Source organism: Moschus berezovskii, chromosome 17 (assembly GCF_049115385.1).
Source record: "Moschus berezovskii isolate FMDL1 chromosome 17, NW_MosBer_1.0, whole genome shotgun sequence".
Lineage (NCBI taxonomy): Eukaryota > Metazoa > Chordata > Mammalia > Artiodactyla > Moschidae > Moschus > Moschus berezovskii.
The window spans coordinates 70,699,686-70,712,999 of record NC_142476.1 but is presented as its reverse complement, the minus strand read 5'-3'; the positions used below and the strand labels follow the sequence as shown (position 1 = coordinate 70,712,999).

At 41.2% G+C, this 13,314-nt stretch overlaps 1 protein-coding gene across 3 annotated transcripts in view; it reads left to right on the top strand.

Annotated features, from left to right (window-relative positions):
- The window catches only part of TGFB2 (transforming growth factor beta 2), a 94,935-nt gene extending 82,149 nt beyond the window's left edge, over window positions 1-12,786 (top strand). For 2 of the 3 annotated variants that reach the window (XM_055419883.2, XM_055419884.2), the window contains 5 exons: window positions 3,643-3,775; window positions 3,900-4,010; window positions 5,503-5,680; window positions 7,522-7,675; window positions 11,869-12,786. In XM_055419883.2, the coding sequence (XP_055275858.1) occupies window positions 3,643-3,775; window positions 3,900-4,010; window positions 5,503-5,680; window positions 7,522-7,675; window positions 11,869-12,027 (735 nt within the window). In that variant the 3' untranslated portion in view covers window positions 12,028-12,786. The remainder of the gene's footprint in view (window positions 1-3,642; window positions 3,776-3,899; window positions 4,011-5,502; window positions 5,681-7,521; window positions 7,676-11,868) is intronic. The other variant, XM_055419885.2, reaches the window with a different exon arrangement.
- The last annotated feature ends 528 nt before the right edge of the window (window positions 12,787-13,314 follow it).

The window sequence follows — 13,314 nt, the reverse complement described above, 5'->3', positions numbered from 1 at the left end:
TGCAGGTAGGTTCTTTACCATCTGAGCTACCAGGGTAGGCCCACATACACATACACGTGCATATGTATGCACACATATATATGTATACAGACATATATGATATCTTAAGTTACGAGATATATACGTATATCTCACAGATACATGTTGAAGATATTTGATATATGATAGATATATATTTATCAGATGTAATTAATTCAACAATGAAAGCAATGTTTTGTTCTAGACAGTGCATCTAAGTATTAGGGATAAGAAGATGAAGAAGATATACACTATGCTAATTAGAGCTTCCCAGGTGGCACTGGGAAAAAGCTGGCTTAACACTCAACATTCAAAAAACTAAGATCATGGCAACCGGTCGCATCACTTCATGGCAAATAGATGGGGAAACAATGGAAACAATGACAGACTTTATTTTCTTGGGCTCCAAAATTACTGCAGATGGTAACTGCAGCCGTGAAATTAAAAGACGCTTGCTCCTTGGAAGAAAAGCTGTGACAAACCTAGACAGTGTATCAAAAAGCAGACATATTACTTTGCTGACAAAGGTCCATCTAGTCAAAGCTATGGTTTTTCCAGTAGTCATGTATGGATGTGAGAGTTGGACAATAAAGAAGGCTGAGAGTCAAAGAACTGATGCTTTTGAGCTGTGGTTTTTGAGAAGACTCTTGAGAATCCTTTGGTCTGCAAGGAAATCAAACCAGTCAATCCTGAAGGAAATCAGTCCTGAATATTCATTAGAAGGACTGATGCTGAAGCTGAAGCTCCAGTACTTTGGCCACCGGATGCAAAGAGCCGACTCATTAGAAAAGACCCTGATGCTGGGAAAGATTGAAGACAGGAGGAGACGGGGAAGACAGATGACAAGATGGTTGGATGGCATCACCGGCTCAATAGACATGAGTTTGAGCAAGCTCCGGGAGATGGTGAAGGACATGGAAGCCTGGAGTGCTGCAGTCCATGAGGTTGCAAAGAGTTGGACACAGCTGAGTGACTGAACGACAACAACAAGATGACACTAGTGGTAAAGAATCTGCCTGCAATGCAGGAGACATAAGAGACACGGGTTCAGTCCCTAGGTCAGAAAGATCCCCTGGAGGAGGCCATGACAACCCACTCCAGTATTCTTGCCTGGAAAACTCCATGGACAGAGGAGCCTGGTGGGCTACAATCCATAGGGTCACAAATAGTCAGACATGATTGAACTGACTTAGCATGCACATGTTAATTAGGAACAAAGCAAGTACACAAAGCGTTACAAAATAATACATCATGATAGAAAGTCAGCTAGAGGAAGAAATTTAAAGTTGGAAAGGTGAGCTTTGGGAATGTTACAGTTTTTAGTCAATGAGACACATGAAAATGCCTGAAAACGTCTCCTCAACTATTGTTTTACCCTTGTTATTCTATGCTAGGTGAATTGTACTGTTTTTCCTGAATTGGATAGGTAGTGTCTTATTTCCCCAACTGGGAGTGTTTCCAAGGCAGGAAATCAAATCAAGGTTTGATTTCCAGAGGATATAACTGTTAAGTTGCATCTTGAAAGTTATAGGTATGTCAGCATTAACCTCATATATGTCCCATATGGTATATTTTCATCTTCTACCAACATTTACTATAATCTTATTAGAAATATTTGCCTCTGTCATTGACTGTTTTCTGTCATCTGGAAAGCAGTAAGGGTGACTTGTGATCCAAGGGGACTCTCACAGCTCTTTTGGCCTTCAAGAATCCAGCATCAGAGTTGAAAAAATAACTTGGAATTGCTTTGAATCATTTGTTCACTGTGAGGCTTTGGACAACTTATTCAACCTCTCTGAGTTTCAGTTTGCTTCATCTACCTGACAGGAATGTTTTCAGGATTAAATTAAATGAAATAATGTGTGCCAAACTCAGGGCCCACATACTCAGCCCTTAAGTCATGTTTCTTTTCTTCCTTTAGTTCATAAAGGGCATCTCTTGTGTATGGTAGGATCACGATTACCTCTAGATTCTCTGCACATAGTGGGGTTTATTGCTCTTGAGAGGCAGGCTTGTAGAGTAAGGTTAGTCTAAAGATTCATGAGGTGTCTGCCATTATATGATTTTCTCCCTATTTTGTACTTACTTAATCCAGAGGAAGCTCTAACACTTTGGCCACCTGATGTGAAGAGCCAACTCATTGGAAAAGACCCTGATGCTGGAAAAGGTTAAAGGCAAAAGGAGAAGGGGGCAACGGAAGATGAGAGGGTTAGATAGCATCACTGACTCAATGTACATAAACTTGAGCAAACTCTGGGACATACTGAAGGACAGAGAAGCCTGACATGCTGCAGTCCTAGGTTCTGCTAGGAGTTGGACACAACTTAGTGACTGAACAATCATCCAGAAAAAAAAAAGTCTATTATAATGCCAAATTTCCTAGGAAGTGTCTGTTGTTGGACTGCTTGAAACCAATGATGTGCACACATGGAAGGAAAATGCATTGTAAAATCTGCAGGAACACTATGAGTTTTTGTTTAACAAGGTTTAAAAGAGCATATATCAATCTTCTAGATATGCAGGCAGTCCTATTAATAGATATTGATTAAGGCAAGTGCTGTGCTTTGAAATATCAAATTGAAGACCTGATCCCAGCCCTGGTAAGGTTTATGAACTTGTTGGAGAGACCAAACATGTATACATGAAGTAACCACACCATGGTTAGACTCAGTCTCAGGAAATAAATATAAAGCAACAGGACTTGAGCCTGTAAGTACTGAGGAAAGGCAGGATACGGGTTTGGGTAGGGATTTAATATAGTTCTTGGAGACTTAGAGTCGTGGTTTGACTGGTTCATAAAACACTATCATTTAAAGACAGACAGAAAGTTTTTTTAAAAAGCAACTTAAAATGCTCACTTCCTATAGAAACCCGAGAACAGACTGCAGTTGCTCTTAACTTATTTGAAATAAATGCATCTTTCTAAATTGTTAGCGTTCAGGCTGATTTCCTTTCAGACTCTCCCTCCACACCATGCCAGACTGCTCCTGCCCAAATTCGTTCTTTGTCTGCAGGATGAGGAATATCCTTATAAATCATAACAAGTCACAGGGAGAATAAAAATCCCAGCTAGAGACTTACCTCCAAAGTTGAGGCATGTCCCATATTTTATTAAAATGGCGGTGGATTTAGGAACCAAGATTAGGGCCTTTGTCTCTTTATTTGAAGAAGATTTATATTCAGAGCCTTCCGAGAGTGAGCCCAGATCCTCTGACCTGGACCAGTCCTCTGGTCCCTCCCCACATCCCAGCTCCCCATACAAATACGGTCGGGAAGCAGAACAACAAAACCATTAACTTAATAGCATAGAATTTATGGCTGAAATCTTGCAAAGCTTGTGTCAGCAGAGGAAAATAATTACTGTCACTTTCTTTGAGACACTTGGCTTTATGGTTCCTGTCACCTTTATCAAAACACATGGCTGATTTAGTAGCTCTATTTTTCATGGCAAATGGCCTGGTGTTACTTTATTATGCATGCGGCCATGCCCATGAGATGATAGTACTTGGGTAGACTGGAGCGGGACTCAACTTAGATAGTGAATTGGGATACTGTTCATAGTTTGGGTTTAGTCCTGCTGTCAGTATGCCAGCTGAGCTTTTCTCTTGCCCTTTCCTCCTCTAGATTCTCAAATCCAAAGATTTAACATCTCCAACCCAGCGCTACATCGACAGCAAAGTCGTGAAAACCAGAGCAGAGGGTGAATGGCTGTCCTTCGACGTCACGGATGCTGTTCACGAATGGCTCCACCATAAAGGTGACCCCTGCTCTCTGTTTTCCTCCCTCGATGTTCACTGATCCTAAATTATTTGCACAGCACTGGCAGATGAAGGGGTATTAGATGCACAGCAAAATGACCTCCTCGACTTCATATTTTCCAGACAGGAACCTGGGATTTAAAATAAGTTTACACTGTCCCTGCTGCACCTTTGTACCATCGAATAATTACATCATCCCCAATAAAAGTGAAGAACTAGAAGCACGATTTGCAGGTAAATGAAACTTGGGCAAAGGAGCTGGGAGAGGGAAGGCCTCTGTTGATAATCTGGGAGAATGAGTTCAGTTTGTGTGTGAAAATGAGGTTTGTTTGGTCAAAGCTGTGCCTGGGGTAAGTAAGACACATGAAGGCAGAAAGGGATTGGTTTCTAGTTTACATTGCTTGAAGCCGGGTGATGACTTGGCAATACTAATTGACAGACTTAGCAGCCTACCAGACTCTTAAAGAACCTATTAAGCCCTTCATTCTTCATTTAAGCAAACCAGCATTCCCTCAATGCTAATGTTATTGAAGAAAAAGATAACATGCATTCAAGGACATCCATTGATAATGCTCCCAAACACAACATCAGGAATCCACCACTGGATTTCACAGAAGGACGTCCACTCCTGCCACAGCCTCTGTAACTAACCTGATCTGTGTCAGAACACACCCCCTTTTCTGGCTGATGCCCGATATTCCAAGTGGCTTCCTTATCAGGCTTTCATAATTAGTTTGTAAACACAGAACAGAGTTTTAGTTGTTCTCCCAGTCTTACTCACCTTTTAGTGAATTAGCCAAAAGTCAAAGGGGATGAGGCGATACCAAGTGTTCAAGTCATGTCTTCCACTAGACAACAAGTCATTGGATGATGAGAGATGAGCAGAGGGTCTGGACCAATTGCGGGTGTAGCACTTGCTCCATACCACCAGGTTAGGGAGCTGATCGCCCTTCCCTAACTAACCCCACCGGGGACCTCCATCCCTTGGCCGAAGCCTCCAGTGGCCCTTGCTCATGGAAAAATCCTCCCAGAAGTCTATAGATTTATTTCAGTCTCTAACCTAGTCATGATTCTTGAGAAGTACAGAGATTAAATGCTTAAGCTGGCAGTCTCTTGAGCATGCTCTGGGAAGCTCAGGTTTCTCCATCTCAGGTGGAATCAGGAAAGTGTTGAGGATGCCATAAAAATCAATGAAAAAGCCCTTTCTTCACGGCTTCCCCAAACAGCATTAGGTAAGGGTGACTTCTGTTTCACTTGAACCTCATTCACTGCAGTTTAGTGTAAGGCTCAGTTTAGGTTCATGAGGAACGTCTTTGAGTTGACCAGTCCTAGGAAGAGAGGAACCAGCGGGTGACAAGGCATGTTCTATAGCCGTGTCATCAGTCGTTGAAGGCTTGAGCACAGCCTCTGCTGAGGACTGACTAAACTACTGAGAAAGAGTGCCCTTGGACTAGGGGTCAAAGACTCCTTCTGTAGTGACTTTCATAACCAACTCTCCCTGCCTTGGACACCGAACTGCCTTCTGACAAGAGCCCCATTTAGCCGTGTTCCTTGTCACCGGTCTCGTCCTGTCCGTTGCTGTGGGGAGTGAGCCAACTGCTGCTGCTGCTGTGTGGTCATCACTGCTGTTTGTGACAATAGACAAAGGGGGGAAAGAAAAGATATGGCTGATTCTACTTGATGAAGGTAAAGCTAAATGTTTATTACCCGAATGCATTTTTTCAAGGTATTGATGGCACCTCTACCTATACCAGTGGTGATCAGAAAACAATAAAGTCCACTAGGAAAAAAAACAGTGGGAAGAGCCCACATCTCCTGCTAATGTTGTTGCCCTCCTACAGACTTGAGTCCCAACAGTCCAACCGGCGGAAGAAGCGCGCTCTGGATGCAGCCTATTGCTTTAGGTAAAGGAAATAAAAAGAAAACAAAAAAGGGATTGTGTTTCTGTTTAACTCCTGTACTGCCTTTGCCTTTTGTTTTACTGAAAATGGACTTGTAACTCGTTGCTTAAAGCTGGGGATAGAAAAACAGAGCCAACATATTTTGTAACGCCAGAGGTTTAAACAGTAATTTCTATGCTGTCTTCCTCAGTTCTTTAGCAACTAACCCACTATGAAGGGAGAAAACTAGCCCCTTGAGTTTCACCCCCCACCCCAAGTCTCTCTGAAGCACTTTGAGGCTGAAGGAGCAAAGGAACTCTCGACTCCCAGAGCAAAGATAGGTTTATTTGAGGAGCATGATGGCGGCTCCCTAACTGGGGAGACCCGCCATCTGTAGGAGCCTTTCCTCTCCCTGCAGGGTGTACGTGCATGCGTGTATGCTAAATTGCCTGTCATGTCCGATTCTGTGCGATCTTATGGACTGTGGCCCATCAGGCTCCTCTGTCATGGGATTCTCCGGGCAAGAATACTGGAGTGGGTTGCCATGCCCTCCTCCAGGGGATCTTCCCGACCCGGGGATCGAACCTGCATCTCTTACATCTTCTGCGTGGGCAGGCAGGTTCTTTATCTTCCACGCCACCTGGCAGGGTACCCATGGTCAGATCTCCTTCACAGACAGTAACAGTGATGAGAGAGATAGAAGAAAAGTGCTATTTGTTGTGTCTTTTGCTACAGAATATGAGAGAAGGGGGAGTAGCATAAATTTATCTCCTATTCCCACATGAGTTCATGGAGGGAAAGTGCGAATGTCCTTCTGTGGTTTCTTAGTGAGCCTGGCAAGAGAAAAGCTCTTTCTTTATGTCTTGAGCTATGGGGTGGTGAGAGGTCCTCACTGTTAAAGTGCAAGAAAAAGGGTGTTTTTTGTTTGCGAGAGCCAGTGGTTGCACTATTAAGCAAGACTCCGTATTTCTTGATCTCTGGTTTATCCCTATATCCAGGGCCAGGAAATGAAATAAAGGATTTTTTTTCTCTTTTTTTTTTTTATTGGAGGCAAATTATTTTACAATATTATATTGGTTGGTTTTGCCATACATTGATATGAATTTGCCCCGGGTTTACATAAGTTCCCCCTCCTGAACCCCCCTCCCACCTCCCTCCTCCCTTTATCCTCCCTCTGGGTCATCCCCGCATGCCAGCCCCGAGCATCCTATTTTTTTTCTCAAAGGAAAATGCCTGAGATGGTTCTCTGTAAATAGCTGTTGTACTTCATCCATTTTGCATTTGAAAAGGCAATAGAGGCTGGATGGCAAATTTGTGCTTTATAGGTTGGAAGGGGCTTGGTCTCCATCTCCACCTTTCTGCTTATGTATCATCCTTCAAGAGAACGGTTTGGTTTTTGAGGACACAGATAAGAGGATCAGAGTATAGAACTCCAAAGGGAAAGCAGTCCAGCAAATCACCATCACATCCCATTATGAAAGTCTCTTGAGATTGCTGTACAACCATTAAAACCTTGTCTATGTTATATGCTCATATATGTATGTATGAAAGTCACTCAGTTGTGTCTGACTCTTTGTGACTCCATGGACTGTAGCCTGCCAGGCTCCTCTGTTCAGGGAATTGTCCAGGCCAGAATACTAGAGTGGGTAGCTGTTCCCTTCTCTTGGGGATCTTCTTAACCCAGGAATCAAACCCAGGTCTCTTGCATTGCCGGTGGATCCTTTACCAACTGAGCCACCAGGGAACCCCAATGCTCATATTTATTTGTTGAATAAACAAACAAGTCATTTTTGTAGTTTGGGATAAGGGACCTGGAGTGGGACAGAAATCAGCTTTAAAATCTCCATTGCTTTTTCTTTCATCAGAAATGTGCAGGATAATTGTTGCCTACGCCCACTTTACATTGATTTCAAGAGGGATCTTGGGTGGAAATGGATTCATGAGCCTAAAGGGTACAATGCCAACTTCTGTGCTGGAGCGTGCCCATATCTGTGGAGCTCAGACACTCAGCACAGTAGGGTAAGTACAGGCCTCACTTGTCTCTTCGTTCTTGGGCTGCTAACTGTAACTGCTGATAGTTTTACTGAATGGATTCTCAACAACCTGGTGCCCTTTTGTCATCACACATAAATGGATGCTGGAGAAACCCTTTTGAATGATGAGAAAAAATTTGGGCTGTAGGTGAACTCAGAAAGCAATACTGATGAGTTTAGACAAGTAGCTCTGGCCTTTCCAATTAGCCTGTAAGCAACTTGAGGACAATTTTGTTTAATTTTCCCTTTGTTTTATGTTCTTAACAGCTGTAAGCATAAATAGGTAGAATCAGTATCTTACTAAGTGTCCGATACTGTTAAAATGTGCAGGGACCCAGTTCTCCAGATGAAAAAAGGATGTGTTATCACCCCAATCAGGGTCTATCATATTAGAAAGAACACTGAGGACTTCAGTAGATGTTTTGGTGGAGTGATTCAATGTTGTCGTTGTTCAGTAGCTAAGTCATGTCTGACTCTACGACCCCATGGACTGTAGCCGGTCCGGCTGTCTGTCCATGGGATTTCCTAGGCAAGAATACTGGAGTGGGGTGCCATTCCCTTCTCCAAGGGATCTTCCTGGATCAGGGATCGAACCCACATCTCCAGCATTGGCAGGCGGGTTCTTTGTCACTGAGCCACCAGGGAAGCCTGAGTGATTCACTTGCTTGCTTGCTAAGTCGCTTCAGTTATGTCCGACTCTGTGTGACCCTATGGACTGTACCCCTCCAGGCTCCTCTGTCCATAGAATTCTCCAGGCAAGAATACTGGAGTGGGTTGCCATGCCCTCCTCCAGGGGATCTTCCTGACCCAGGGATCAAATTCATGGTTCTTAAGTCTCATCTCCTGCATTGGCAGGCGGGTTCTTTACCACTAGTGCCACCTGATTCATTAGTGTATGACAATTATAAAATCATTTAACTTCTTTGAACCTCAGTTTCTTATCAGTAAAAAGGATAAAAATTATTTTTTGAAATAATAATGTCCAACTCAAGAGTAGATGTGAAGAACATAAGATGATATATGCGACAATGATTTGAAAAATCAGTATCTCTAAATTTTTTTGAATATAACCTAGAGTAAATGAGAATTTGAAAATTTTATTAAGTTACTTTGATGAGGAATGAAGTCTCATTCAGCAGTCAGGTCCCAGAGTAGATACCATGAGTTCCCAGCCCAGATTAGCCAGGACTTTTTCTATGTAATAATAATATTTTTCCAAATGCTTCTTTCCTGGTGCCTTGTCATGTAGAATTTTAGAGATGGAAAAGACTTGATAAGTTATCTTGTCCACCCTGTAGTACTATCCATAAAATAGATAAATAGCAAAGACCTACCATACAGCACAGAGAACTGTGCTCAGTATTTTGTAATGACATATAAGGAAACAAACAAACAAACAAAAAATATATATAGGGTTGTCCAAAAAGTTCATTCAGATTTTTCCATAACATCTTAACCCCAGTGATTTTTTTGGCCAGCTCAATACATATATGTGTATAACTGAATCACTTTTCTGTATACCTGAAACTAACACAGCATTTTAAATCAACTATATTCAATAAAATAAACAAAATAATCATAAAATATAAAAAATGGGTTATATTGTCCAAATCCTTCATTTTTCTAGAAAAATTAGAGTCTATATCATGTAGATGACTTACCCAGGATCAAACAGTTGGTGACAAACCAAAGCTTAGGATGTAAGACTCCTGGTTTTATAACCAGGCCTTCATTTGCTCTGTCTTGGCTACACATTGGGGTTATGCCTCTGTAAATCTTCTTATTAAAGGAGCATTAGAAAAATTGCCTTTCACTGCAGGGTAGGAAAATGAATCTGCTGCCAAAAAAAGATCGCATAATGCATTCAGCTGAATTCGAGAGTTTGGGGAATATCCATTATTTTGGACAATCTGTCTTAGAAAATTCCTCTTGTGTTCAGTGGAAGAATCACATGTTGGTGGAGGATAAAGTCTATTTATTGATAAATGCTTACGTCCACAAAACTTTCAGTTGACAAACACGGCTCCCCTTCCTTCAGCTGTTTTGCCGACTCCCCTGGAGATTTTTGGCTCTCGGGACTGACCATGTGCTTAGCCATGTGAGGGAAGCTTGCTCCTGCCTGTCCCTTTGTCTGAGCTCTCAGGCCAGGCTGCTTCAGCGGGGCTGTGGCAACAGTAGCCGTAATGTGGGAAGGCCCAGTTGCCAAGTAGAAACATAATTCTCCTTCTTGATACACAGAGGGAGTGTGTGAATGCTGAGACCATGCTTGTTTTTCAAGGAGAGAGGAAGAATCACTGTCATGATCACAAATATGTGGTTTGGACAGTTACCCAAAAAGCCAGAGGTAGCTTAATAAAGTAGTCAGTGTTGGTGTGCTGAACAGATTTTCTGTCTTAGGCTGAAAATGTTGCCGTGGATCTCGAGGAAAAGGTCACTTGCTGTTTGACTAACACATTAATGGCATCCTTGGAAAGGTCTCTTTATCATCACTGGGGATGTGCCATACCTCTGTTGGTAGAAGTCACATGCTCCTTTGATAGAGGACAGGGTTAAAGGTATAGTGCAAACTCTAGAACTTCCTTTTCATTCTGTTTTCAGACTGGCTATCCACCCCTCCAACTTAGCCACTATTATTTACCACATGAAAAGTTAAATGGAGGGTTGATTATTATTATTATATTTTTATTATTATCATCATTGTTATAAGCAAAATGTAACCAACTGGATAATTAAGAACATAGATTGCTTATTTTTTCACATGATTGTATTTATGAAGCAATGACAAATGAAAAGAATTTGAACTTTTTTTTCTTTTAAATGAAAATTTTAGGTGACATTAAATTGGCCTGAGACGACACTTAGCATTAGCATAGAAATATTTCACACTGCAGACAGGTGCCTTTTGCTCTACCTAATGATAGATTAACATTCTGCTAAGAATTTTAATAAAGAAAAAGTTATTCTCTTACTTATTTGTGTATTCATTTCTTCACCTAGCACATGAGTCTTATTTTGTCCAAAGAAGACTTACTAGGGCTATAAGGTTTAAAAAAAAATGAAGTGTATAGAATCCCTGACCTCAAGGGAACTCTTTGTCTGGGTGGGAATTGAAAATATCTACTCACAAAACAACTTCAGTTATGAAGACGTGTAGTGCTGCGCTTGTGCCTAGTTACTCAGTTGTGTCCATCTCTTTGTGACCCCATGGGCTGTAACGTGCTAGGCTCCTCTGTCCATGGGGATTCTCCAGGTAAGAATGCTGGAGGGGGTTGCCATTCTCTCCTCCATGGGATCTTCCCAATCCAGGGATTGAACCCAGGTCTCCCGGAATTGCAGATGGATTCTATAACTCAGTTGGTAAAGAATCTACCTGCAATGCAGGAGACTCCAGTTCGATTCCTGAGTTGGGAAGATCCACTGGTAAAGGGAAAGGCTACCCACTCCAGATTCTGGCCTGGAGAATTCCATGAACTGTATAGAGTTGCAAAGAGTCGGACATGACTGAACTACTTTCACTTCACTTCACTTCTTTACCATCTGAGCCACAAGGGAAGCCCAAGAATACTGGAGTGGGTAGCTTATCCCTTCTCCAGGGGATCTTCCCAATCCAGGAATTGAACTGCATTGCAGGCAGATTTACAAGACCAAATGCCAAGTTTGGTATTTGGACCTAGTTTTCTGAGGGCCTGGGAAGTGCAGACAGCAAAGCTATGATCAAAATAAAGACTCATTGGAAAAACTGGAAAATCTGTTGAATGAGCAATTTTGTCCAATGTATGAGAAAACGATTCTGTAGGAAAATGATAAACTCAGGGATTCTTGGGGATGCCTCCCCATTTGACTATAATTGGAAGATAAGTAAAGTGTAAGCCCCAAATCATTTAAATTGCCTACCCAGTACTGGAACTGATAACATTGTGTGATGGTTCTATTTAAAAATAACTGCCTTAGTTTTTGAAGGAATCTCCACACTTTTCTCCATAGTGGTCAGGATGGAGGGGACACATGTATACTATGGCCAATTCATATTGATAATACATATTCATATTATATGGCAAAAACCACCACGGTAATGTAAAGTAATTATCCTCCAATTAAATAAATAAATTTAAAACATAACTGCCCTTATTTTTGTTTGGGCCTTTCCTATGTTTTCTTTCTTCTCCTGCATTCTTTCAGGTTCTCAGCTTATATAATACCATAAATCCAGAAGCGTCTGCTTCCCCTTGCTGCGTGTCCCAAGATTTAGAGCCGCTCACCATTCTCTACTACATTGGCAAAACACCCAAGATCGAACAGCTTTCTAATATGATTGTCAAGTCTTGCAAATGCAGCTAAGATTCTCGGAAAAGTGACAAGATGATAATCGCAAGATGATGATGGTGATGATGGTGACAAAGGCAATGTTTGTAACAAGAAAACACAAGAGAGCCTTGCTTCATCAGTGTTAAAAAAAAAATTGAAAAAGCGGTACTAGTTCAAACACTTCGGAAGTTTGTGTTCTGTTTGTTAAAACTGGCATCTGAAACGAAAAAAGAAGTTGAAGGCTTTCTATTTTACCTACTCTGTAAGTGAGAGAGACAAGAAGCAAAGCCTTTTTTTTCTTAAGAAAAAAAAATAAACACTGGAAGTATTTGTTAGTGTTAATTATGTGAAAGAAAAAAAACAAACAGGAAAATCCCGTTCAGTGGAGTTGCTGTACATATGTTCTTATCCCATGCCTCACTTGATTTTTCTGTATTGCTATGCAATAGGTATCTTTCTCATTCTTACTCTTAGAGTTAACAGTGAGTTATTTATTGTGTGTTACTATATAATGAACATTTCATTGCCCTTGGAAAATGAAACAGGTGTAAAAAAAGTGGAGACCAAATACTTTGCCAGAAACCCATGGATGGCTTAAGGAACTCGAACGGGCCAGCAAAAAGAGGTCATATTAACAAGATGAAAAATGCGAGTAAGATCTATTGTATGACCGAGCGAGTCTGCATAAAGAGAAAGACCCTGCAAATACATGCTCTGTACCAACTGCCCGAGGAAGCTTCTTGTAAGGTTCAAAACTGAAAAGCCTGTTAATAAAGGAAACTTTCAGTCAGATTAAGTCTGTAAGATTTTTTTGTTCTCTTTAATTGTAAATGGTTCTTTGTCAGTTTAGTCAACCAGTGAGATGAGATGTTTAGATACGTACTGGTCAAACTTCAGACCTTAAAGTATTGCTGTGTAGCTACGCTCTAGATTTTCTTTCGTTTTGGTGTATGTAACCATACCTATATTATTACAATAGATGGGTATAGAAGCCAGTATAATTGGAAACACAACTGCGAATCTCTTTTGCAAATGATGAAATCAAAACATTAACTACTTTATGTGTAATGTGTAAATTTTTACCATATTTTTTAATGTTCTATAGTAGCGCCAACTCTGATTTAGATTGGACTTAAATTTGGGCTCTTTCTGATGATCGCTGGGAATTGTGTGTTTCCTTTAGCTGGCCAGAACTTTTGAATAAAGCCCCTGTGTTTCAACTTGCACTACAAATACATGTTTGATGGTATTTGTTCCACTTGTGCTTTTTCATTGTGCATTATTATGACTTAAACTACCTGAGTCCACTTGTCCTTTTTT